The sequence below is a fragment of the Vidua chalybeata genome, chromosome 2 (genome assembly GCF_026979565.1).
Source record: "Vidua chalybeata isolate OUT-0048 chromosome 2, bVidCha1 merged haplotype, whole genome shotgun sequence".
Classification (NCBI taxonomy): domain Eukaryota; kingdom Metazoa; phylum Chordata; class Aves; order Passeriformes; family Viduidae; genus Vidua; species Vidua chalybeata.
The window spans coordinates 89,344,992-89,371,702 of NC_071531.1; the positions used below are offsets into that span (position 1 = coordinate 89,344,992).

General features: G+C 41.7%; 1 protein-coding gene across 4 annotated transcripts in view; it reads right to left on the reverse strand.

Moving 5' to 3' along the window:
• Positions 1 to 26,711, reverse strand: part of LATS2 (large tumor suppressor kinase 2) — a 49,454-nt gene that overhangs the window by 2,796 nt on the left and 19,947 nt on the right. For all 4 annotated transcript variants that reach the window (XM_053935353.1, XM_053935350.1, XM_053935351.1 and 1 more), the window contains 5 exons: positions 9,170 to 9,302; positions 5,757 to 7,294; positions 2,462 to 3,044; positions 1,659 to 1,841; positions 363 to 469 (listed from right to left, as the gene is read on the reverse strand). In XM_053935353.1, the coding sequence (XP_053791328.1) occupies positions 363 to 469; positions 1,659 to 1,841; positions 2,462 to 3,044; positions 5,757 to 7,294; positions 9,170 to 9,302 (2,544 nt within the window). The remainder of the gene's footprint in view (positions 1 to 362; positions 470 to 1,658; positions 1,842 to 2,461; positions 3,045 to 5,756; positions 7,295 to 9,169; positions 9,303 to 26,711) is intronic.

Consider the following 26,711-nt stretch of genomic DNA (forward strand, 5'->3'; position numbering starts at 1 on the left):
AAAGAACCATCATTGCTCAACTTTGAAACACTTATATTGCCAACCACAATTGTCACTGGCATATGAGGTACTAATAAGCACCCTAAGGAATTAAATGGATGAACTTGTGCTTGAGAAATCACAATTCTGGTGAGAAGACTCATAAAACGAATATCCATCTCTACAGCTGGAGAAGTCAGTTCTAGTCTGATATTCAGCATCTTCATCTACTGGCAAAGGATCTGTGCTTGCACAGAACTATTTAAAATCAGGCCTTTTTAACCATTACTCCTTTCTTTAGCAAAAAAAAAAAATGGGAGTAGGTCTGGGAAGGGACGGGTTAAAATTTTGCTACCACAGACTGGAACTTTGCTTCAACTTACCTTCAGCTGGGTTTCTGTGGGTGTAGGAGCCAGGAAAGGAGGCTGTCCCACTAACATCTCAAAGAGGATCACACCAACACTCCACCAGTCACAGAGCTGAGTGTATCCTGAAAGCCAAGTCAAAAGGTTGACCTCCACTAGCCAAGGAGAATGTGTATAGAGCTACTTGCAATTAAGTATTAAAACATACAGCACAAACTTCTGCCTTTTCTCAGACAAAAGGTTTGTGATTTCTTCTTGCTGACCTACTTCTACTGCTGTTTACTTCTAGTAAAGATCTAATCCTATTGTCCTTGAACCTTCCTGAATAAATTCTCAACGAAAGTGAGTCATGAAACTATCATTAAGAAGAATGAAGGAGGGTTTTTTTTTATGCCTAGTCCCACAGCTATGCAGCACAAACTGAACCTCAAGTAACAAAAATGTTTACCAACTGATGTCCACCTTAGGTTCAGTGGAGGTGACTCCACGACTTTGAAAAGCTGCTGAAAGACACAGCCTGGCTCTACAGACAGAAGAAAGCCACAGACGACTCTCTGAGCAAGTTACAAGCAAAGGAACAACTTTAATCACTTAATTGCTGTGACAAGACCAATAAGGTGTATGTTTAAGATCTGAAATTTAAACACTGATTTCAATGGAATTTGTGTAATCAAATGATGTAGGATCCAATGTGAAATCTCTGTTAGAGAAGATCAGGCTTAGGATCTATCTTGCAGACAACTCTCAACACCTAATCTCCTTGCTACAGTGACCATATCAGTTCTGCATGGATAGTCACCAAGTACTGTACAAATTCCCCAAGCTAACCTTTTGAATGTAGGGTGTCCAGAGCAAATTGTGAAAAGCTTTCTGTTGGGTTCCACAGGTTCTGGCTGGGAATATGGAGGACATATTTCCACAAGTTTACATCATCCATGCTGAAAGGGCCCATCTGAATCAGTGATCCAGAACTGTCAGCTGGCTACTCACTGATCTGTGTGAACTTGATAGAGGTCAGAGTTGTACTCCATAAGTCCAGATAATCTGCTTTATACTTGAAAAATATCACTCTTAAAATCATCCAACACATTTATTAGCAGCCTCACTCAAAGGCTTCAGAGTGTGGACATTACCCACACAAAGTATGGCCACCCTCAGTGTCAGTGAAGTGATGCTAAATACTGCAGCATGAGGAGTTCTCCTTAATCTGAGCTAAGTGTTTGTGGCCTTCAGAATGACAATCTTCCAAAGCAGCAAGCTTTTTCAAGGAAAAAGAAAAAAAGTGAAACAGGAGAAAAATACAGGTTTACCTACCTTTACGAAGCAGGACTTCAGGAGCAATGTAATTAGGGGTTCCAACTAATGAGTGGGCCAGACATCTCTGGTGCTGCTTCTTAGCTCTTTGTTCCAGTGTCTTCAGCCGATCTCCACATCGACAGTTGGACACATCATCCCAAAGATCACTGGGCTCCATGCTGTCTTGTCTGATATGGCTCCCTTTCAAATGGGAGAGAAAGTTCACATTCATGGTCATAAAACTCGACACACAAAGAGAGAAGTATTTACTCAGGTCCAGAGCCATCTCCTACTCTCACTGAAGAACAGTGTTTTTACTTTAAACCCAAGGTATTTTTATGCCCTCCCATTCACAATAGGTTTTCCGTACAAAATGTCCAACAAAATGTCTCTGTCTCAGCACAAGGAAGTATAGTTCCATATGGGGGACACGGAACTATGGAGTATACTTAAGTTAGCTACACCAAGTGTTTATGACCTCTTTGCCAGCAGACACCAGAACTCAACAGCACATACATATGTATGTGGACTACTCCAAATCTGTGATTAAATCATTTCACCACCAAAAGAGACCCTCCAAACAAGTATAAACTGAAAAATTACTGCTGCTGCAGTGGACAGCCACATTACTGGCAGGGTTTTGAACAGTATTGGAAACAAAAGGACTGGAAACAAGCTAATTGAGTGAGTTAGAGACAGACATGTTATATTGCCATTCATTGTTTGTCCTGTCTCCTGATTTCATGTTTCTGCCAAAAAGTAGGTGCTTGTTTCAAAACAAATAACACAATGCCATCCTAGAAAAAGGGTGAAAATATTACCTTTCTGATAGTATTTTGAATTGTGAGTCCACCTGAATCCAGTACACAGTCCAAAGTCAGTCAGTTTGATATGCCCATCGAGGTCTATCAAAATGTTGTCAGGCTTGATGTCTCGATGAATAAATCCCATTTTGTGCACGCTCTCTATGGCCAAAGTGAGCTCTGCAATATAAAATCTAGCCAGACGCTCTGGGAAGACCTCCATCCGAATCAGCAGGCTCATCATATCCCCACCAGGGATGTAGTCCATTACAAAGTACAAATTGTCTTTATCTTGGAAGGAGTAATAGAGTTTAACCACCCACTCATTGTCTGCTTCAGCAAGTATGTCCCTCTCTGCTTTGACGTGAGCCACCTGATTCCGGTTCAGCACATCTTTCTTTCGCAGAGTCTTCATGGCATACAGGGCATGGGTGTCCACTTTGCAGGCCAGGCATACTTCTCCAAATGCACCAATACCCAGAGTCTTGATTTTCACAAACATAGATTTGTCCATTTTGGCCCTTTTAAGTCTGTTGTAATTGGACTCTTTCTGGTAGAGAATTTTCCTCATTTGTTCTTGTTCTGCTTCACAGAGGCCTGCCTTTACAAAGGAAAGCAAACCACAAGAGCTAGTACCGTAATATTCATAGCAAGAGAAAAATAAATGAGCATTCCTAAAACACATTTCTCAGAAAAATTAACCAAGAACCAGAAAAGATATATTCATGAGGAATATACTCTCTTGTCTGTCTGTTGAGGTATTTCTGAAAAAAGGGCAAGCTCACTGTGCCCAAACTTCTTGTCTGAATTTGCAATACCTGAGATTGCTATGCCTGTCTCTTTTGGCTGAACAAGAAGACATGGGGCAATATTGTCAGAGAGAGAATACAATGTAACAAACCTGACCGTGGGATTTGGTTTACACCTTTCAAATGTGCACTCCGCCACTGCACTCCACTATGTGTATGTGCTCTTAAGCCCAGCTTAATTTAAAATGAAACTTAAACCTATGTGCAGCAGTTCACTTTGTTCATGAATGGTTCCCCAGGGCAACTCAGATTAACAGCTCCTACCTTGGGTGCTGTTTGTTTGGTTTTACGTTGTAATTAAAAAGCTGGTTTTGACCTACACATTCCCAAGTGCCTGGGAACCTTCTTTAGAAATTGTGTTTCTTCCTCTGTCATAAACATCCTCCACTCTAAAGGTTTTTAGATCTCCTGAGCATCTGTTCTATAAACTTCTCTTTTTCCCCTCCCAAAATATGTACATAAAATACTCAGGTCTGGTCTCCCCTCAGCCACTGCAGCCCAGACCCTGGTGCTATTTCCCTCCTAAATGTATTCTTTTCCCTCTGCACCCAAGCTGTAGAACAGCTGGCTTGCCCACCTCCTGTCTCCAGAGAGCCTCCCAGTAACTGCAAGTAACATTTCACAGGGCTGTGGGGAAAAGCCTCCTGGAAAAGAGAGAAGCAGCAGGATGCAACCAGACTTTCCCCATCTTCCAAGACAGAGCCTGCAGAGTACCATCTCTGCCAACCTCAGTGTCTGGCCCTCTGTTGAGAGCCACTGGTGGCCTCCAACAGCAGAAATCCCTAGGCTGACCCCCAGGCTTCTCTGACAACTCACTTCCTGCAGCATGCTCTTTTCTTTCTGCACATCCCAGTTCCAAAATCCTGAATTAACTGGCATCAACTGAACTACTTTTGATCAGTGCCTGGTGAGAAGGGGCCATTGGGAGGGTAGAGGGGGCTGAACCTGACTGATTAGCAGGCTAGAAATCCAAGCATACACCCACAGGGCTGCTGCTTAGGCTGATTTAATTTCACATCTGTCGTCTAGGTATCTAAAGATGAATGTGGGCAGCCAGACTATGCAATGAGATCCCCACAGTATAAAAATTAAATCTGTATGAATAAAGGATAGGGTAAGTCTACAGAAACTTGCAGAACAGGTAGGATGAAGTTTCAGACTGAAGGAAACAGCCAAATCAAAACAAGGTATGCTGTTTTTGAAATGAAAGATAACTACATCCATCCATAATAAAAGGAATATTTACTTTTTAGAGTAATATAATGAGTGTGCTCTGTTCTTGCTAATTTCTAGAATAATGCAATATTAAAATAGCCAAAATCTGTATTTTCAGTCAGTGATAAGGTTTCTAGGGGAAGGAGTTGTTTTTGTTTATACTTGAATTATCTCTGAATGAGGTAAAGCCAAAGAGTCAGAAGAGAAGAACTAGCACAATTAGATGCTGTTATACCTCTCTAGAAATCATTCCCTATCTCAGTCTCAGGAAAATACTCACAAAACTCAAGCAACACAATACAACCTGTACTTGTAGTGAGGACAAACTATTAACTGTCAGTAAAATGCTAACGTTTCAAGAGATTTTCCAAGAATATTCTCTTAATTCTAACCTCAGTAAACAAATGCCTGAGTTTTCTGGTGCAATGTAAGCATCAAATCAATTGAGTCTGGAAACTGACTGTGCTAGGGAAGAATGGGTAGTTAATTATTACCCATTATGCATTAATAACAGCTTTCCTTAGAGCTTATCCTTTAATGCAAAAGTAGACTAGTCATATTCCAGTCATGCCTGGGAAGAAAAAAACATCCTCTTCCACAAACAAAAATTAAAAACACAACTGCCAGACCAACCATCAGAGCTTGGCAGCTTTGTTTTAAGCACCACTATCAGCTTGGATTCGAGAGCTACAGTTAGGCATGAAAGAAGTTCTATCACTATGCTAAAATGCATCTCCCAGAGACCTGCCTCTAGCTAGAACAAGTTTTGGCAACAGTCCCAAAATCAGTTCGAACTGGTCCAGTATGGTTACTTGCATGACATTATTACTCACATGTGTTCAACAGACAAACTTTCAGTCAAGTATTACATAGTCATCTGAAAATATGGCACAGTGACTGCCAAGCTGAACCACAGCTTTGGTGAATGGGCAGCAATCATGGGACAGCGAGGAGGAACTAGAGCAAAGACTTTTACAAGAGCTGACGAAGTATTGCCAGAATCATCTCAGCCTCAAGCCTGCATTCTAAGTTCTTATCTATAATATTGGGGGGGGGTGGTTTGCCTCATTTTACTTTTCTGGTATGAAGAAATATCATTTCACAACTCAGATTTTTCAAACAGCCTCCCAAGCCTGCATCCACACTTCTAAGGGGATACAGTCTGCTATAGGGAGGTGTCTGATACCTACTACTTCAGTGGATTCTGCCTTTACCTTTTTTTTACAAATTAAAAATAGCGATAATCAATTTGACCCTATTAGATTTTATTATAACAAAACAAGAATTACTTTTGCCATTTCTTGCTCCAGTTGTAACCTCCTGTTAATTTTCTGCTGGTAGGTCTTTATGACGTTCTCTACATGTTGCTCCATGTAGAACTTGAAGGCAAAAGGTGAGTAGCTCTTTATTCGGGATTCTCGCTTTTCCTCATCTTTGCCATTTTTTCGCACAGGCACCGGAGATGTCTGAATCTGCTTTTTATCTTTGCTTGGTTTTTCAGCTTTAGTGTTCTTGCTGCTTTTATCATTTCGCTCACTGCTCTCTTCAGCCTTGTTGCTTGTTGAACTGGGGACCACACGCAGAGTCTGCTCCATGCCCTTGCACAAGCAGTTGATATCAAACTGCTCAGAGGTGCCAGGAAGTAACAAATGCTTGGGATAGGGTGGGGGTGGACACCTCAGTTCCTGGTTACCATAATCCACATCGAGCTGGTAGGCATTAGCTGCTCCAGGTGGTGGCACATGCTGCTCCATGATCTCCAAGCCATCCACAGCCGGTGCCTGTGCAGGCAACCATGCAGGGTGGGAAGGTCCCACTGCAGTCTGAGGCTCTGGTCTCATCACCCGCATGCTCTTCACTGGCTGGAGGATATGAGCAGATGTGACTGCCGTGATTGTGTTTGGAGACGTAATGGAAGGATCGGGTTTTACTGGAGGAACCTGTCTCATAGACACTGTCACTTGTGGCTGTTGCTGGTGGTTGTTGAAGGAGTTTGTTCTGCTTGGTACGGTGGCATCAGGTCTGAAGGATACATGTTGCCGTGGAGATGTTTCCATTCCTGGGTTTTGTACAGAATCTCTGCGTGATGGTGTTGCTGCCTGCCACTGCTGAACTTGAGGATTGTTCATGTCATAGAGGTCCATGTTTAGGCTATTTCTAGATGGAGTCAATAGATTTTGTGGTGGACTGTCTGAAAAATCATTAGCAAAGGCTGGACCTCTGGATATAACATGCATTTGATGAGAAGAAGGACTTGTCTGTTTGTGATGAGAATGTGAGATATACAGGCTTGCTGGTGCTTGCTGAAATGCATGACCAGTATTGTTCTGAACAACTGCCCCTTTATTTGGGAGATTGGCATATCCCCCCTCCTGCTGCATCTTGTTTTGGAAGGATGGACTCCGCTGAACACCATATCCCATAGGTTCCCCCTGCACCATCATGTGCTGCCTGCTGTAATGTTGGCTGTTGCAGCCATGGGACGCCTGCAGCTGCAAGGCCTGACTGCTGTGATTAGCCACTGGATAATTAATCACAGAAGACTCCATATTTGCAGGGTATGCTTTCTGCTGATGGCTTGTTGGTGTGCTGTGAGTGCCTACCCCAGAGGGTCGCTGTACAGGAGCAGTCATAGCTGAAGACTGAGAAGTAGAGATTAAATAGTCCATGTATGGCCTTGGAACCTCAGTAAGCATATTTGCACCTTCTGCTCCAAAGCCTGTCCCTTCATAGGCTGCATTACTGATCTGATGGTAGGACGGAAAAGATTCATTTGATCCTTCAAAGCTTGGCCTGCGGGTTACGTTATTTGGCACAATACCCTTTCCTTTATAAAAAGAATACAGAAGAACATTAGGGAACAATTCAGGTGAACCAATTACTTTGTATTACTCATGCATCTATACATACATACACACACACACACATGCACACTGCTTAGGGAGTATGTGTTTTAAAAACACCTTTCAAAATCTAAATTAAACACTCTGAACATTTAAAGTTATAGGTGCCAAGTATTCCTACTGATAACGAGCTACTGGCTCACAATAATGTTCATGCCAGGAATCATCCAGGAGTCCTATCAAATCATGAAAATAGAAGCACAAATTCCCTAACTATGAACTCATCAGACTACTTTACAGCCTGTTTCCTAAAGCTGAACCAGTATTAGCAGTTATTGCTCTCAGACAGGAGGAAGCTACAGAGCAGAGTGTTAAGTACAACGGAAGGAAAAAAGCTCCTGGAAGGACTTTCTATACAACTTGCTATAAACTACTAGGCCATCACATAGTCCATCTTCTGTACGGTGAGCCACCTGCTCACACTTGTTTTCTGTTTACACCTCTCTCTTCCATCATTCTCAAAAATCCCTCTTTCCTTCTGCTTCATTTAAACAAAGGCATCATACAGTTTTTCCTGTATTCCTTCCAATGTGTTGGACACAGAGTACCCCCTCATATTACTCATCTTCCATCTGTTAGGGAGGAAAATCTTTCAGGGTCTCAACATATTAATGTTAGCTTGAAGAATGTGCAAAGACAAGAAAGCAGCATTCCTATAGTGGAAGTGTTAACGGCACTTTTCATCAGTTCTTTGATCTGGCTTTGATCTGGCACTGGCTGTGCTAAAAAGACAAGGGGAGACTCTGTGCTGTTGTTATGTTTTTGTTCCCCTTCTGCTCCTTTAGCTCTCACAAATCACAGGACTTGGCCCATTTATGCCTAAACCATTTCCTTTTAAAATCCTGTCTTCACAAAGCCTGTAAGAACAGCCATACTGAACTAACAGGCTTGAACAGTGCGCTACAAGCTTTTTGCAGTACAGCACGCCCCAGCTGGGCCAGATGCAGCACACCTGAGCACAGCTGCTGACTCCTCACCTTGACACACAAGCCCTGCTGCCTTCGGACACACAGGAACATGCACGGTATTAAAACAGGTTTCTGCACACTCTGCACACTGAGGGTGTGCACTACACTAAATGACACCCTCAAAAAGAATGCAATGTTTTGAAATGGAATCAGGTTGGAGAAATAATCAGAGATCTTTAAAGTGAAATCTGTAATTGGCAGCTCTTTCTCCTGTAATAGCACAAGGCCAGAATTACTGAGGCTGTTCTTACAACACCCCTGACAGCTCATCTGCTGGGACACAGTGAGATGCACTGATGATGTTGTAGCAATCCAAAGCATCCTAAGTGGCTGCTCTGGTCTGGACACGGGAGGCAGCCATAAGACCCATTTGTCATCTCTGTCAGCAGGATTCATGCTGAGCCTTGGGTGCAAGCTGACTTTGCTTTCCCTTATCAGAGGCCAAAAGAAAGTAGCAGCAATAACTGTGTTTATTTGGGACACATAATTCAGCTGTGCAAATAATCTTGATGTCAAGAGAGGTATGATGTCCGCCTCCTAGATTTATATACCAGTAAGTCTGTTCTGGTCCAATGGGGGAATATTTGGATTTGAACAAGAGATTTCTGTTTAAGAAGGTGGACTGTGAATGTGTACACAGACAACTCTTTGGAAGCAGGTGGCCTTGCAAAGCCAGGATCACTTCACTGTCTCCTACAAGACTGCTGTGGAACACTGTTGTCCAACACTTCTCCTCAGCGATGACCCTACTTTAAAAACGAGCTTATTGCGAGAAAGAAGAACACAATTTAAAAAAAAGAAAAAACAACCAAAAAACCAAAACATGCTCACCTGGTGAGGTTTGCTTAATTACACGTACTATCTGTTCATTTCTAGGATCCAAGTAGCTCATCTTACTGATGTACTCCAGCGCTGCCTCAATACTTCTGCTCCCTGTCTGCTTCAGTGCTCGGACAGCCATCTCCTGTACAAAACAAACCAGAATTGAATCACGTTGTGACAAAACCCAAGCATTGGACTGCAAGCTGAAAAGCAGTAAGTGTTCTTACATTAGTAGGAGCATTTTAAACACCAGATCACAGCTGCCTGAAGCCAAATGGACTCGTATTTTGAAAGCATTTCCATGCCTCACACAAAAAAATCATAAGAAGAAAATAACAAAACATAACAATCTACCCAGATTCCAGCAATTAAACAAGTCTCAAATTAAAATGTGTACTTCAAGAGCCCTTAAAACAATCTTTGAATAAGGGATGGAAAAGCCAGCATAGTTTCACATTGGATGAAATTAAATGAAAATTTAGCTGTTAGTATTTGAGACCATGTCTCTTAATCACACCTGAACACAGTAAAAACTTTATCCTTTCACAAATACCACAAAGAAGCTAATTAGGCAGGAGTTGATGTCTGCTCACTAGAGTTCATAGGGAAGAAAAACTGCTCTTTTCAGTACAGCTGGGACATCATCCACTATTTGCTTGGAAAACAACTGGGCATCCCAAACTGAAAGCTACACAGTCAGTCTTTTTAGCTGTATTTTATTAACAACCACGGTTAGCAACCCCTGCTCTACTCTACAACTCCTAGCAGTTTGTTTATACTTTTACTTATAGCTCAGGTATATTAAACACCTTTCAATGACTCAAGCACCGCATGGCTGGAAAGCAAAATTCACAAATCCTCATGAGGCTGCATGGTCTTTTCTGAAATGATGGAGAAACTGAAATCCAGAGCTTTAATGTTGAGTTTCACTCACAGAACTTCACCCATCAAAAAGTTGGATACCTACTCAAAAGTAGGTGCTGAGCACCCTTCTGTGATCACCTCCAAAAGGCAATTCATAAAACAGATATAAGAGGAGATAAACCTAAACGTGATTAGAGAACTAACTTGAACTAAACTCCCAGCTCTTAGATGGCTGAAGCTGAATTAAATTAATGCCCCCACCAAGGATTTGTCTGCATGTGTCAGTATCCTATTCTCTTGCCACTTTACCGCTATTTTTAGGGGAATTCTGTCATCACAACCTGCCCACTGAGCGCTGAATCAGAGGGAGGTCGTGCCTCCCTGGCTTGGCTGCCCGGTTGCAGATGTGGCAGCTGGGTTGGCACTGGTGCATGGCTCTCCCACGGGTCAGTTCTGGGCACTGGCTGGTAGTCGGGAACTCCAGTTGGAGCGAAGGTCAGCTTTGCTGCACTATACACGTCAAATGCCTGCTAATTGTTTACTTAGCAAGGGAGGCCTATCTCAGATGACACCAATTCACACTTAGCACAGAGCCACATGCTGGCACTTGGCATCTTGTTTTGCTTATCTCAGACCCCTCCTACTCTCCCCAAAATGGCAGCAGTTTCTTTATTACTCAGAGGTCCTGCTTGTGGAATAGCTATAGCAAGCTGAATATTCTTCATACAATTTATGACTCGTAATTCATAGAAAGGCAATAGTTGGTTTCAAATTTCCTATAGCTGAAACACTTCACTTGCATCAACATATTACCAAGGTCAATTTTAAATCAACAGAAAAATATTATGTATGAAGGAAAGAATTTCCCACAATGTTTTTTCCTTTCTTTTTTTCTTCTTGTGGATACATTTCTAAAGTATTAGCAAATTCACATCCTAGTGCTCACCATTCTCATCATCCAAGGACTCTGGGCTTTACAGCCCTGTTCCACATGGCTGCTAACATATTCTGTCCCATTTACAGCAGCTGGATCTAGCCTTAGGTCACAAGTCTTAGTTTCCTAAATTAAATGTTCTCTATAAGCACATTTGAGCTGGTTTGGATGTTGGGTAACAATAGTATTAATAATTAATAAAACAGCCCACAAGGTCCATTTCTCCCTCTGATCTGTCCTGGCTGCATATAATTCCAAGGGGTTAAAATAGGAGAAATGTTATCACGAGCATATTGATATAATCTCTGAAAGCATACTGTAAATTTCTCCTCTTTTGCCATTGCCTGTGTCTGAAAAGCAAGAGTAAAAACAACACTCATCTTCCTGAAGCTGCATGTTCTACCTTCAGCACAGTTTAGGGGACTCATATTTAAACTGCAGTGGGAATAATATGAGGGAACAGGCACAATACATTCCACTGAGCACAGCTAGATAACCTAAGAGGCCAGCAAGAGCTTGGGACCAGCAGGTGTGGCAGTGGCAATCTCACCCTTGCAAGCCCCCAGTGCAACAGCAGCTCTGTGCTCCAGTTCCCCACTTCTCATCTTTCACTAGGTCAGCTCCCACCCTCCAAAGGGTTTTTCCTCATTACACACCCTGTTTGCTCAGCATTTACATTACTGTTGGAAAAAATGAAGTAAGCTTTTTTGTGGTTCAAAAGAACACCTGTGATTTTCCTGTACAGCATCCCATAGCTTGGGCCCTTTACCTTGTAACTCTCATGAGACACCAATATCCCGAGTTTCTGATACTAATAACTAAAACTAAAAAAAAAACCACAAAAAACCCACATACAAAAGGAAAAAGATTTTCCTCAGAGGCAGATCACAGATAATCACAATTCTCCACCCAGGAGACAAATCCCTCTGGGGGCATGTGATACTCAAGGACAGTGGAGGGGCAGTGTTGCAGCTGGCATTTATCCTCCTCTGCATCATTCTTCCTATTGCCACTGTCCATACCCACAGCTCTCTTCTCTCTGGCAGTCACCTGAAAGAGCTCCATTACCTCCAGCACCTTTTCTTTAGGGACAGAAGATATGCTGATGTGTGGCTGAGGATCACAGAGAGTGTGCTCTGCCTGAGGTGGCTGCTGGCTCCTGAGGCACGGTGGCCTTCTCCTTTCTATGTGCAATACAGGGATGAACTCTGCCGAGCAAGGGAGCATGGCTGGCATGAGGCACCAAAGGGCTGGTCTCCAGGAGCCTGCTGAAGGGGAAGTTGGCTCCCTGCAGGCAGCTGGGGCTGGGGCCTGGGCTGCATTTGCCAGAAATAAATATAAGGCCTGTTTTGAAGTTGAGGAAGAAGGGCAGAAGATGGATTAAACAATTACACTCGTTGGAGAGCAGATGCTTAAATGAGATGGAGGGTGTTTGTGAGAAGCAGCAGAATGGCTCAAAAAGGAGGGAAATCGATGCCAAAATCTTGCAAATCAATACACAGACAGTAGAAGGGCTGAGGAAATGAGGACAGACACTGGGCAAGGATAAAAGTGCCCAGCTACAGTGACACGGATGGAGCTGTCTTGATTTTACACCACTCTTACCTTTGTAAGTAAGATTTTACACACACTCACCTTTGTAAGTACCCTTTAGAAAGAGAAGGGGAAAAAAAGGAACCAGAAATGAGCCTGAGGAAAAAAAGCCACTTGCAACTGCAGCCAACTCCAAAACACTCAAGTAGGCACAGGATCAAATCCATCTTCCACTGAGGTCAACAAAGATTTCTATTAACTGCAAGGTACACTGCACTGGGCCCTCTGCTTCAGATTGTTTCCTTTTCACGAGGCCAAGCGCTGTCAGCCGCAGTACGGGTTGAGAAACTTGGCTGCTGGCTGTGCTCTGCTGCCCCACAGCAGCTGCCAGGCCCACAGAGAAACACCAGCCACTGGCAGTGTGCACAGAAACCACAAGAGAACAGAGCGCTCCCAGCCCCAACTCATTCTCTGTATTCCCTTTGGAGGATTCAAACATCTCTCTGTGCAGGGCTTTTATGCACCTTTTTGCTTCCAGACATCACTAACTATTGATGAAAAAATCAACCAGAAAAAGTAACGGCAAAGAGCTACAGGGGGAAAAATGCACATTTACAATTAACTCTAACAAAGCTGTAATTAATTTAACAGTTGCAATATTAAAATGAGATTTCAGTGGTCAGCTATGGTTGTGGACAGATCTAATGGAAAACCAAAGTCAGGCCATGAACCACAAAATGGACTAAGGAAACTGCAGTATCCCAAATTTGTGGACCCAAATAAAAAAACGGGAGGGTGGAGTTTCCCAGCTAATTCTTACAGTGGGCTACCTAAACCTGACTGCTGCGTGGTCCACATGCTCTCTGTTATTTCCCCTGTCTTGCACTGGTAGATGGCAGCCTTCCAACAGATTTCAAGATTTTGCTAGAAGGAAGGCCACCTATGAGCTCTGATGCTCAATAGGAGAAATCTTTGTTTGATGGTAAACAGATATTTGGATGTGTGCACATAAAGACTTCATCTTACTCTGTGCTTTGCAGACAGTGTGAAAGGCTTTCCCCATTTTACCCTCCTGCCTGGCTGCACTCCACCAGCATTGGCAGAGGTCTGCGTTCTTGCTGTACTACAGGGTTGTCCAGCAACATTTTTCATTCAGAAAGCTCCTCGTTGCCAAGATGTATTTATCATCCAAGTGAAGATTGCACAAGGTTACAATAAGTAAGACTTTTTCCCAAGAACATTGTGTCTAAAGGAGACAATAGGTCCTCCAAAATTTGGCAAGGGTAATTAATTGCTAACAACAACAAAATTAATTACTTGCTTTCCATTCACCAAGAAGGACGGGTGACAGATGCAGGAAACAGATACAGGTTCCCTGCAAAAAGGGAAAGAAATAAAGCTCATGCCAAAAGAGGTGACCCAGCATTGATTACAAGCCTTTCTGCGATAGCCCCCCATTGTAGGATTTTTCATTCATGACTTTAAACATGCAAAACCCAAGCAGTTCAGGAAACAATGTGTAAAATGTACTCTACCAGAACTGCTGCAGCCCCACAGAACAGAGAAACCTATTTTGCAATATTCTCTCTCTGTAATTATTCTCTAGCTGGACACTTCATCCAATTTTGTACTCTACTTTTGTTTTGCCTGTTTTCAGGTTGCTAACATTAGGGCCTAAATTTTGCACATAAATTCCCATGCCTACCATAACCTTGATTAAAATATTCTAGCTACATAATTAAGATATTATCCTGAGTATCAGATATTATCCTGAGTATCATTAGTGCTTCTCAGTTTTAGTGCATCAGAAAAGCAGGAGGAAATCAGCAGAGGCAGAAACCTACTGAGTGCTGAAGAAACACTTAGTCCATTCTGAAACCATGTGACCCATTCAGAAACTAATGGACATCTACCCCGTGATTAGTTAAGGTTGTTTTCTGCCCCCACTGCTCCTGTTACAAACTCCTCCAAAGCCATCCGGCTTAGGCTGTAATAAACCTCCCTCCCAGCCTAAATTATTCAGGGTCAGTTTACTGCCTCTGATTTTAGTTTTGATTGTCTTTTGACAGCAGTTCAGCTGTTACGTACACAGCGAGCCCCTTCATCCTAAGGGATTCTCACAGCTTGGCCTCCAGGGCTGAATTTGTTTTCTTCTGTTAAACAGGAATTTTGTTTCCTTTACTGGTGTAGTAGCCTGTGTCTGTATCAAGAAAGATCAGACAGGGACACGATTTTGATAAGAGGTGCACACACCATTCTTGATGACGTGCCAACAGTGGTGGAAAAGTCGTCCTTGTGGTAAAGTCACTTGGGGCTTTAATCCTGGCTTTTAGCCCTTGCTTACAGCATTTCTACCTTTTGTGCTCCTGAATTATTTTTAATTCTGCTAGCACTCCAGGTCTGAAGGTCACTCATTCTTTTGGCTGGATGCTTTAGCTCTGCTTTGCATTGACTATGCATTCCCACCTCACGTTGTCAGAGTGTCTCCTTCCTTCTTTTTTTTCCCTCATACCAGGCTTACCAGGGGTTATGCAGAGGAGACACACTGTAGTACATAAAACTGGGCAGACAGAAAAAGAATATAGACACATGACAAAATGTACAACTCAGTAAATTAAATCACATCAACATAGGAAAAAAATACATGACTGTAAATTAGGAATGGGGAATTGGAGGTAAGGAACAACTTTACCAGACAGTTTTTATATAAATTTTCAAGGGATATTTGCAGAACTAACACAGAGTATGTGCAAACGACAGAGGGAGGATTTTGTAAATGATACAGTGCTCTGGTAAATGCCCTATCAGAAGAAAAACAAATAAAAATAAATCTAATGTGACAGTCATTGCTATGCCACTGCTCATTCTGTTTGCCTTCCAACACTTTTAGTCTTTATTTAGCCAGTCACCTACAGAAGATCGGTATATTTACTACTCTGTTTGTACAGCATCCAGTACAATGGGGTCCTGTTATTGCTGTGTTTATGGTAGGAGGATAACTTACTATTAAAGTAAGGTAATTAAATCCAGGCCAAAATATGCAACTTTGAGTACTAGGCAAAAAGATGTTGGAGGGTTGAAGTGTCAATTCTACTGGGTCCCAGCACAGAAACCCTTGTATCACGACCATCACAAACCAACTCTGAAATAAATTACCTTAATCCTCAAAGCCACAGAATATGACACATTCCACAGAATCAATACAGCTGCAAAAGACCTCCAAGATCATTGAGTCCAACTTTTGACCGAACATCACCATGTCAACTAGACCCAGGGATGGTGACTCCACCACCTCCCTGGGCAGTCCACTCCAATGCTTAATCACCCTTTCTGCAAATAAATTCTTCCTGATGTCCAACTATATTCATTCCATGGCTCTATTTGCTATTGCTGTGGAAAGAATCAGACAAAATAAAACAAAAGTAACTAGATCATCTGGTTACTTTTTTTTCACTTACAAAACCCTTCTTTTGGTGATCAAAGTGTTTCTAATATCTTTTAGGATTTAAAACAACTCTGGATGGTTAAAAATCAAACAAATGAACCAGAGAAGTGATACCAATATTTGAAATCTATCACTTTGATTTTTGTATTTTATTCGCCTTAGAGTGAATACAAAGTTCTCTCACAAGTATCACAGAAAAGACTTTTCTACTTTTCAGTTTTTTTCCCAGCTGCTTCTCCTGAAGTTGATGAATAATCCAAGCTATTTAAATTCTTCCAAGACAAGAAAAAAGTGCTATATAGATTTAACAGCAGGGTACTTATAAAGAACAGCTACCATAACACCTTCATCGTCTTATAAAGGATATGAGTGAAAAAAACCAGAGTTGAGAACAGCAACTGGAAATATGACATAACTTCTTGTCAGATGTCTCAAAAGGTCCAGTTACATCAAAACACTTTTTAACAATATGCAACTTATACTACCTAGCAGCATAGAACGCCTTTTATTTTTCTTTCCTGGTATTTGTTTGTTCTTTTAACTAAGCCTGTATACTCCACTCCCCCACCACAGCTCATTGAAAGACACACTCTGTTTGGCCATGGGCATTTCATGGGAGACACCTCCCCGCATTTTACACTATAGTCCTTGCGTTCCACAAGTTGTTCAAATATGGCTCTTCCCCTGAGAAGGAGAGATATGAACTTCAGGCTATAAGCCAATCCATGGTCCCAAAGTTAAGACATTTGGAAATAAACCAAGCACGGCTGCTCAACATATTTCCAAACAAATGCCTGTAAAATGAAGGAAGTATTTATAAAAAGGCATCTCCAGATAAAGACCACATATGTAAACACTTCAAGAAGCTCTGATGAACTATTCAAGAGATGCAATCTGTTTAAAGAGAAAACACACGTGCACGACTATGTCCATTTTCAAATCCAATCAGAAAACTTCATCAAGCAACTCCTGTTGATGTCCCAGAGAGTGTGTGTATGTACTGACACACATACAGGTATTACATAATGTCTGCACATCTGTGTAGATTATTTCCTTTAAAATAATCTAATTTCAAGTGAGCCCCCTAAAAGTAATATGTAAAAATAAAGAAGACTTCTATTTGTGTTACAAGTCAGATAAAACAAGTAATTTAATTATATTTGCATATACATTTATTGTACTGTTTCTGGAAGCATATCAGGCACTCTGGAAAAGATGTGGAAAGGGGGAGGCTAAAGGAAGCTGGAAGAGGTCCTGCTCCAGGCAACAAAGCTGCACTCTGCACAAAGCTCAAGTGCCATGAAAGAACAAACAGGCAAGGAAAGACAGACCACAACATTAAGAACAGTAATAGAGTGAATGAAAATAACTAAGAGCCCCCACGAATACCACTCTTCTTCCTTTCTTTTAAGTAGTCTGGGAAGGAAAAACAGACTTGAGCTGCTCTCTTCCAGCCAGGACACAGGCATGAGGAAGGGGAGCAGGGTGTAGAGAGCTTTATCACAGAGGCAACGTAATAGACCTGAGGAACAGTGACAAATAACCTGTTCTCCTTGTCCACACCAGCCTTGAAAAAGCACATTTATGTCTGAAAAGCTGATGGCACAAGCCTTATTTCCCCAGATATTTGGTGAAGGGAGTGATACTGTAAACATCTAAGATCCGTGGTGATTTGCTGCCTACCTCAAAGGCTCTAATGCCCTTTTCTGAAGGCACCTGCTTGCTCCCCCAGCTTTTCAAAGAGCACACACTCCTGATTTAACAATCATACTTGGCCAACAGGAATAGGCAATAGTAGTAGTTCCCTGAGTACAGAAAATTCCCCTTCTGGAAAACACACTGCTTCAGATCCCACATCAGTAGAGAGTTGTAAGGACCAAGCATGCAGCATTCCATTTTGAACATATGTAGTACTTGAGAACTATCTATATTCCAAAATTCACAGGTGTCAGGTTTACATTAATGGTAGAATAAAGGAGAGGGAAAAATGTGTATTTGTACATCTGCAGTGCTTGAATTATCCCCTAAATGCACAAAATCTTTTCTACTGTGATGGTACCCCAATGCCTTCTGCACTGTGCTGAGCTCTGCACAGACACAAGAGAAGAAGCCTATTTTGAAATGGATTTTTAATTTAAAACAGAACAAACAATTGTATATACAGCCGTAACTGTTCCTCATTACTCTTTAAGTATGCTCATTGGAGAGCTATTTAAACAATTTAGAGTTCAAGTCTAACCAAATGACCCATGTCGGGTCCATCAACAAACAGAAAGTTGGACAAATCTCTCCTAACCCTTCCTTAGCACTGGAGCAGGAGCACTATAATGTGCTAATTTAGAAACCTTATAGTGAGGCAAATTATGTTATAAGCAGCATTTACAAATTACTGCACTGGCAGGTTTACATTACAGAGCAGCATGGAGGAGGTTTGCTTATTTCATGCGTGAGTGAATGCACATGCACGCATGTGCAACTGTGTATATAACCCCTTTCCAAAGATCCTATTTTACTTCCCTGAAATCCTCTCACTTTGGTTACAGAAACTGGGAACGTCCCACCCTCGGGATACAGTCTGTGTTTCAGCCTGGGCTCCAGTTGACTTCTGTCTGGCAGCCACTGTAGGGACCTGTAATCCATCACACAGTGCTTCAGCCACATGCCTGGCATTAACTAATGTGGCTTAAGAGCTTCTCCTGATCCCACAAGGCAAGGTACAGCACTACTCCTCCACACCTTTAGTATTGAAAAGATAAGGTAACATCCTACAACAGCTTTTGAACATTGAGGAAAAGGAAACAGAGGACAATTAGTAAACAAATTCAAGTACAAGCTCATGAGTTGTCTCAAACCAAGCACCACTATAATCTGTAATGTTCACTGAAAACCCCTTCCAGGATCCTGTTCACGTTTTTTAATAACTACGGGTGTGATTGCACTCATCATCCCCTTTTCATACCAAGCCAAACACTGGGCAAACTCTGAGGCTTGCAACTCTAACTCAAAGAACAAGAGTCATTTATCTGGTATTCCAAAGCAAATCCTTTCTACACAGCACAGAAGTCCAAGTCAGTGGAGAGTACTTCACTAAGCCTCTGGCTTTTAATTTGTGTTACTGAAGTGTTGAATGCCACACCTCCCATCTCCCTGTTTTCTACTTTCTTTATCCAACAGTAAAGCAGTTAAGTTGATGTAAAGAGAAGTAAACAACCCTTTCAACAGCAGCACTGAGCAGCAGAGTTTGCCAAAAGCTAATAGCAGACAATATCAGGTGTAACAGCCCTTATAACTAGGAGGAAAGTACGCACAAGGCAGGAATCTTCAAATTCTTGGTTCAAAAACCCAGTCGCCATTTGGTTTGAAACTTTCCTCTGGATTGGCATGATTTACATCCAGAAAGCAACAATGAATCCAGAAACTCAATTTGAAGACAGAATTCAGCTTGAAAAGACAAGACCACTAACACACACAGAAGTATTTTATTATCACTTCTTCATAAAGCACATTGATGTAATTAGCAGAGCAGGAAAGGTGCTGTCCATGTCACCAATGCAATCAGAAAGTTTTCCCACCCAAGAGAATGGGTAGACTTCAGCCAGACTAATTCCTCCACTTTTGCCCTTGTCTGACTCAGACTAATGAAATCCGCAAATTCAGCCATCAGTGCTGATATTAATACCAATGTAAGTATTAATTTGAGGATATTAATCACACTGCAGCAAAGAGCCTATACAAGTTCCTGGGGGAAAAAATCATAGCAAGCTGCCTTCAGGAGTTTATTGATTCCACTGGCATCTCACAAACTCTCAACACACATAGAACGTAGCAAAGAGCCTTGCTCAGAAGGCATCTTCAACGTTGAGGTAGAATTGAGCCTAGCCTCGAAGGAAAGGTGCAACACACAGCAGAACAACACTGTTGTTTCCAGAGAGGTGCTCCAGGACACTGCCAGGTGTGTGCCAGGATCCTCATGTATGAAATCCAGCCATGAATAAGAAATGAACCTCCAACTCTGCACCCTGGGAGTCCAAATGACGGCCCCTACACTCAAGGTGTGCAATCTTAAAACATAAAAAACAAAACCCCACCTATTCCTGATGCAATGCATCTTAAATCGCTAAATACATTAAGATAGTGAATTCCTGTAAAAGCAGCACCTTGCTGTGCAAAAGCCAGGTGTCATTCAAATCTACTCTTGGAATTGGGTCTCTCATGGTCTTTCAGGTAGGATATTTTGTGGTACTACAATTTACACTTATTAGCAACCAGGGTATATTTGCTGCAAGATCAGCAGGCCATTCATGCCCTCCTATAGACCTCTTTTCACATCCTGAGCTGTGAGAATGATAGCATGACCCCTTCCTGCTAGCACACATATCTCCCCTCTTTTCTTTTTTCTTCTCTTTTCTTTTTGTTTGAGACAGCAGTTTCTTACTCTATCAGGGCAAGTAAATCAAGCTGGATAGAATAGCAGTTCAATGAAGGTTTCATGATGAGCTTATTCCTCTTCATTCGCAGCAAGTGATGTGTTTGCTAATTTTGTTGCTCACGCATTAGCAAAAATGCATTTGGCTGGCATTACATTTACAATAATGCTATTTCATGTATCAAAGCATTTCTTTTCAGTGGCCACAGACACCAAGATGAGGGCTTCCTACTGCTCTTCCTTCTACTAAAAAGATACATATATATTAAGTTATGTAGAAAACAGAATTTTCACAGATATTCACAGACTTTACAAATTACTTCTTAGACAAACTGGATATGAGGAACTTATAAACAGGATATTTAGACTTAGCAAGATGAGTTATGGAGTTTGCTGTCCAGGAATAAAGCCCCAAAGCATAGAAAAGAATTGTGTCAAAGACTGGAAGAGTTTTTTTTTGTGCTGCCAGAGACAGCTGTTACCCACAAAGTTACATGGTGCTGCAAATTTGCAGTGCATTAGTACTGATTATTGCATTTCTCCATATTCAACTCTACACACTGAATTTTGCACCTATTCTTGTTAACAATACCTCTGTCATTTTTTCAGAATGCTACCTACTTAAGGCATTACAAATTTTCTTTTACTTCAAAAGATTTTAACATTTAAAGAGTGATATTCCTCTACCTGCCTTTTCTTGTAACATTATATGGTGTTTTTTTTCAGTTTTAAACCATTAGAACTTTGAAGCATTGTTTTAAAGCCTCCAAGACACGGAAAATTCAAGTGAAGACAGCAAAATTAAGTTGCCCATTCATATTCAAGGTCAAGTGCAAACAATTTTTCAAACAAGGTTCCAGAGTATTCCTCATATGGCCTTTAGAAGTTTATGACAGTTTGGCTCCCCTAATTTTTCTTTGGGGAATACTTTAAAAGAACTTATAAAATCTCCAGGATGTCTGATTGGAATGCATTACCAGTGAACTGTTCTCTCCTTTGAGGATTTGTACCACAATGGGACCCCAACAGACATCAAGCAGTAATGCAGAGTCTAAAACAAAGAATATATCTGAGAAATACAGCTCTACTGTGAGACAAATGACAGCCTCCCAGCCTCCCAGTGCAACACAGCACGCCTCACGTGACTGAAGAAACATCTGGGTTTTATCTTGAGATAGGATTCCTGATATTTTTCTGTAGAGACACTTATGCACAGAATGCAAGTGCTACGCAAGGCAACTTGCTGTATTTATTGTTCAGACTAGGAAGAGACAAAACTTTTATATAAAATACTATTTTAAAAAAAATTCTTGGCATTTTGAATTTTATGTGTTAATTGTAATGCTATCTTTCTTCCCCCCCGCCAAATTCTCATTCAAAAATATAAAAAGGCATTCATTCAGCTTCTAATATTTTAAAATCAATACGCTCAATTTTGTAATGCAATATACACTGCAGCACTAGGGATCTCATTAGACATTTTCCAGAAGTCTCCATGCAGCTCTTGACTTAGTTGCATTAACTCTATAAAATACATGCATGTAACTACAGCTCCAAAAGTAAGAACTGCTAAACAGCACTGACTGGCATTTAATGATTTTCAAGGCTACAAAAATATCTCTTTGTACTAAATGCTTTATATGACTCAAAGTTACCATAGCTTTCTGCAGCTGCAAGACGAAACTCTCAAATCTACCAATGCTAGAGGCAAAAAAAAGAAAAAGAGAAAGAAAAAAAAAAACCCTCAGCCAGATAAAATATCTTAAGGTCCGGCTTTTTACATGTAAAGCAGCCGCAGCAAAATTATTCACATTCTTAGCACATAGCTGACCAGTACAAGATTCCACAGAGAGGTAAACAATTCCCCAAGAGAGCAGCTGCATCTTCTTCAGACTGGGAGCTACTGGGGCAGTTGAGGGGTGGGGGGAAGGGAGAAATGCCCATTGAGGTCCCCAAAACTGATGAGAAGCATGAAGAAAAGACTACTTCTGCTCCGTGATAATGCTTCACTCCACTGCTCCTTTACTGTGCTCCATGAGAATAGAGAAGTGTAGAAAGAAGTAAACAAATAAATAAATAAATGAAAAAGAAATTGAAGCCAGTTAGTAACACATGCTTTCATTAGTGTCCTAGAGGAACACTGCAAGCAGGAATCCACATCCAGTTCAACACAGAAGAAGAGAGGATAAATATTACATAGTGTTGAACAGAACTGAAAGGAACTGAAACAACTAAGTCATACAGCTTTGCTTTTATTGTGCAATTATTATCAAAAGTATAGATGAAAGTATAAAACTATTTCTTTCTAGGTTTTCACATTATCTCTGAAATTGTCCTTTTTTAAATTGTTTCTTTTTCCTTAACAGTATCTTTACTCAGTTCACCTCAGTGTTACTTCTGATGGCTGCCAGCCAAGTGGCACACTTTAATAGTCAAGACACACAGTCCTGAAGAAGCATCTTTCTCTCTCCACTCCATTTACATGCAAAAGCTGTGACATGTATTTTAGGTTGTTGTAAAAAAATAAATCTTCTGGAAAGATTCTCCTCAATGCCATCCCCTTTCTCAGAAACCTGCCACGAGCCATCAATGAAATCAGCACAGCAATGTAGAAAATTACCACATCGCTACTTTTAGCATTCATAACTTACTATTCACATACCTGTTCCAGCTGCAAGTGTGTTGGCAGAAAACTATTTCTGTCTTGTCCCTGGCTGCCTGTCACTTCTCCCTGTGCTGGAGGTATCGTCTGCTTCCCTCTTGCCTGACCACACTTGCCACCAGAGCCAGTTGGGTTAGCACAGACCTGTGATTCAGCTGTTGAAGCATTTTGCCCCAAGACAGCTAGGGTTAACTCCAGCAGCAGCTCAGCTGGGGCAGTAAGACCTCGGGGAGAGGAGTAAGATAACACAGCATTGAGCAGATGGCCCTCGCTGGAGCACAGCTGGAAGGAGGAGAGCATGTGAGTGCAAGGCTGAGCTTTCTCTCGGCATTTCCTCTGATGGTGGTTGACGGCCAAGGGAGCTGCCACCACTCTCAACTTCTCTGCTACTTTCTGTGCCTTCCTGCATCGTACCCCTCAATGCTCATGTCCCTTCCATCATCCCCAAAAGTTATTTTTAACCTGGATCACTTCTCCGATCAGTCACTGTTCAGCTCCACAAACAGCCCTGTCCTGGCACAGCTTGCAAGAACAAACTGAGGAGAAAGAAGAGGGAAAACGGGCAGCTCTGACAGCAACAGACAAGCTGCTCTCTTGGAGCTCCAGCCCAGGAGTCTCCTCTACTTCCTTCACACCAGCCTACAAACTTCCTAGGTGAAAGGAATATGCTTGTGATATCTCAGATCATAAGGTTTTTCTTTTTTTTTTTTTTTTTCCTGGCCTCTGTGCTGCATTAAGAAAGATTTTAAGTGCCGTATTTTGTATGTTGGTATCATACTAAGTTTAACAAGCTAATCTCTCCCTTACTGGTGCAGTTATCACCTAATATTTCAAGGCAAAACTAGGACATTTTTCAAAAATACATTTGATAATTTAAAAAGATATAGCCAAGGGGAAACAGTCTTACATGACAGGCTATAAATCAACATGTTAGACAAGTAATTTTAAACCACAGAAGAAGGGAAAAAAATCTCACTGTATCAAGCCAATAAAAACCCTCTAACACTCTAGAATATATTGGACCTATTCCACAACAACTATATTTCTTATGAAAATACAGTATTTTGAACTCTAGAGAAGTCTGAACCCGATTAAACTGAAACAAAGGAGAGGGAGGAAAGCAGAGCAGAGGACATAATTCTACTCAACCTTCCTTCACAACTGAAGTCTGAGGAGGGAGTCTGAGAAGGTTCAAACAGATACACTCTCTTGAATAAGTCACTTTATGTTGACACATTTGCTTAGTAGTTTCCAGTAATGCTGGCAGGGCCTCAGTATTCCTCACCTCTCTCCTTCAAGCCTTTACTCAAACTTCTAGGAAACTCTTATTTTCCAATGCTTTTAACCTATATAATTTGATAGGAGAACTGCCAATTGTTTTTCACACTTCATTATTACTATTAAGTTCAATACCTGGCCCAGTATAATTTTGATAAATGTTTACTGATGACACAAAGCTGGAAGGAGTGGCCAAGGTCTGTGCAGCCCTTCAGATGGGCCTCAACAGGTTGGAGAGATGGGCAGAGAGGGACTGTCTGGAATTCAACAAAGGAAACTCAGAGTTCCACACCTAGGGAGGCATAACCCCAGGCACCAGCACAGGCTGGGGGTGACCTGCTGGAAAGCAGCTCTGCAGATAAGGATGTGGGGGGGTCCTGGTGGACAACAAGGTGTCCATGAGCCAGCAGTGCCCTCGTGGCTGAGAAGGCCAAGGGGATCCTGGGATGCATTTGGAAGAGCAGTGCAGGTCGAGGGAGGAGAGTCTGCTCCTCTACTGTGCCCTGGTGAGGCACATCTGGAGTGCTGTGTCCAGTTCTGGGCTCCTTGGTACAAGAAAGACACAGAGCTCCCAAAGGGGGTCCAGCAGAGGGTTACGAAGATGATTAAGGTACTGAAGCATCTCTCCCAAGTAGAGACTGAGGGAGCTGGGCTGTTTGGCCTTGAGAAGAGAAAACAGAGGGGACCTCAACAGTGTATACAAATGTATAAAGGGAGGGTGTCAAGAGGATGGATCCAGGCTCTTCTCAGTGGTGCCAAGCAATAGGACAACAGGAAACAGGCAGAAACAGAAATTCCACTTGAACATAAGTAGGAACTACTTTACTGTGCAGTAACCAAGCACTGGAACAGAATGCCCAGAGAAGTTGTGGAGCCTCCCTCACTGGAGATATTCAAGGACCATCTGGACACAATCCTGTGCCACATGCTCTAGGATGGCCCTGCTTGAGCAGGGAGGTTGAACCAGATGACCCACTGTGGTCCCATCCAACCTGAACCATTCTGTGGTTCTGTAATTCTTATCATCATTATTATTATTATTACAGCCCATGCTCAGTTGCATGAATAGTATTTAAAGACAGCAGTGTTTCTTCTAAAATCTTTAAGGGTGCAAAACATTAAGAAACAAAAAGAGACAAGTGATCACTTTTCTTCCTTGAGGAAACATATTCTTAAAATTGAGGTCTACAGCAAAACCACACTGAGCAATATTCTTCTTGAGTATTTCAGCAGCAGAATGAAAACCAGCCCATGCTTTAATGGGGTAACACTAGCAGTAACAAGCACAACACTACATGGCATGGGAGGGAGGATTCATAAGACAGAGTTCCAGAAACTAAGACTCCACAATGTGCAGCAATGCACAGGTGAATGTCTTGATTTCTGCATGAAGTGAAAAGAATTCAGTTTCTTCGCACCTGTTCGAGCGAGCTGCCAAAGGTAAGGACGTATGCCTGGTTAGGCAATCAAGTTTCTACTTCCTAAACTTGCCCTAAGAGAACTGGGTGGAGACAGTCCTCCCACTGATTGCTAATCTGCAAGTGTGTTGCCAAGTACTGTTAAATATGTCCCTGCATCAGACCACACTGCAGGTTCATGGGAAGATCTGTATTTGTATTCTTCAAGCATGCCAAGCACAAAACAAAGCTAAGCCTCCATGGCAATGATACATAGAGATGGTCCCCTGTAGTTTGATGATCAGGGTCACTCTACACTGCGAGGTCATCTTGGGGTAGTTTCTACAGCTCCAGAGAAATGGTCTTTCCTCACTTCCACTTACTTGGCTTCCAATTGTGTGCACACTGCCTTGGACAGTGCTGTGAGATGCCAAATCACAGATGCAGTGACTCCTGAACAGCAGTGTTCAAGCAGTGCTTCCAAGGCCAACATCTGCTTCCTTTAACAGGCATTGTAACTGTTTATTCCTCTTCTCCAAGGCATTCATCAGCATTTCAAACTGTTGGCATTATGGTTAATTTTAATCAAGCTCTTCAGTGTCTGCCACCACCTTCAGAGGTGACCAGAGGCCAATGGCAGGCAGGCTTAGAAGTATGTGCATACATATACATATATATATATATATATATATATATATATATATATATATATATATACACAAAACTATGTATGAAAACCTGAATTCAGGAATGTTTTTCCACAAATGAAATATGTAGGATTTATATTTCAGAACATGCAATAGCTGAGGTTGTTGGAACTATCCAAAGTACTGCCTTGCAAAAGAAAACTGTAATACAGCCATAGTAGTTCCATATGTAGCCCATTACTTGAGTGACTATAATGATTCTTCTATATCAATTTTAATAGTTGGTTTTCAACTTGCAGCTTCTCTCTGCAAAAGTTTAGAGCCAGGAAACTAGAGTAGATGTACCCTAAACTGTAATAATCTGA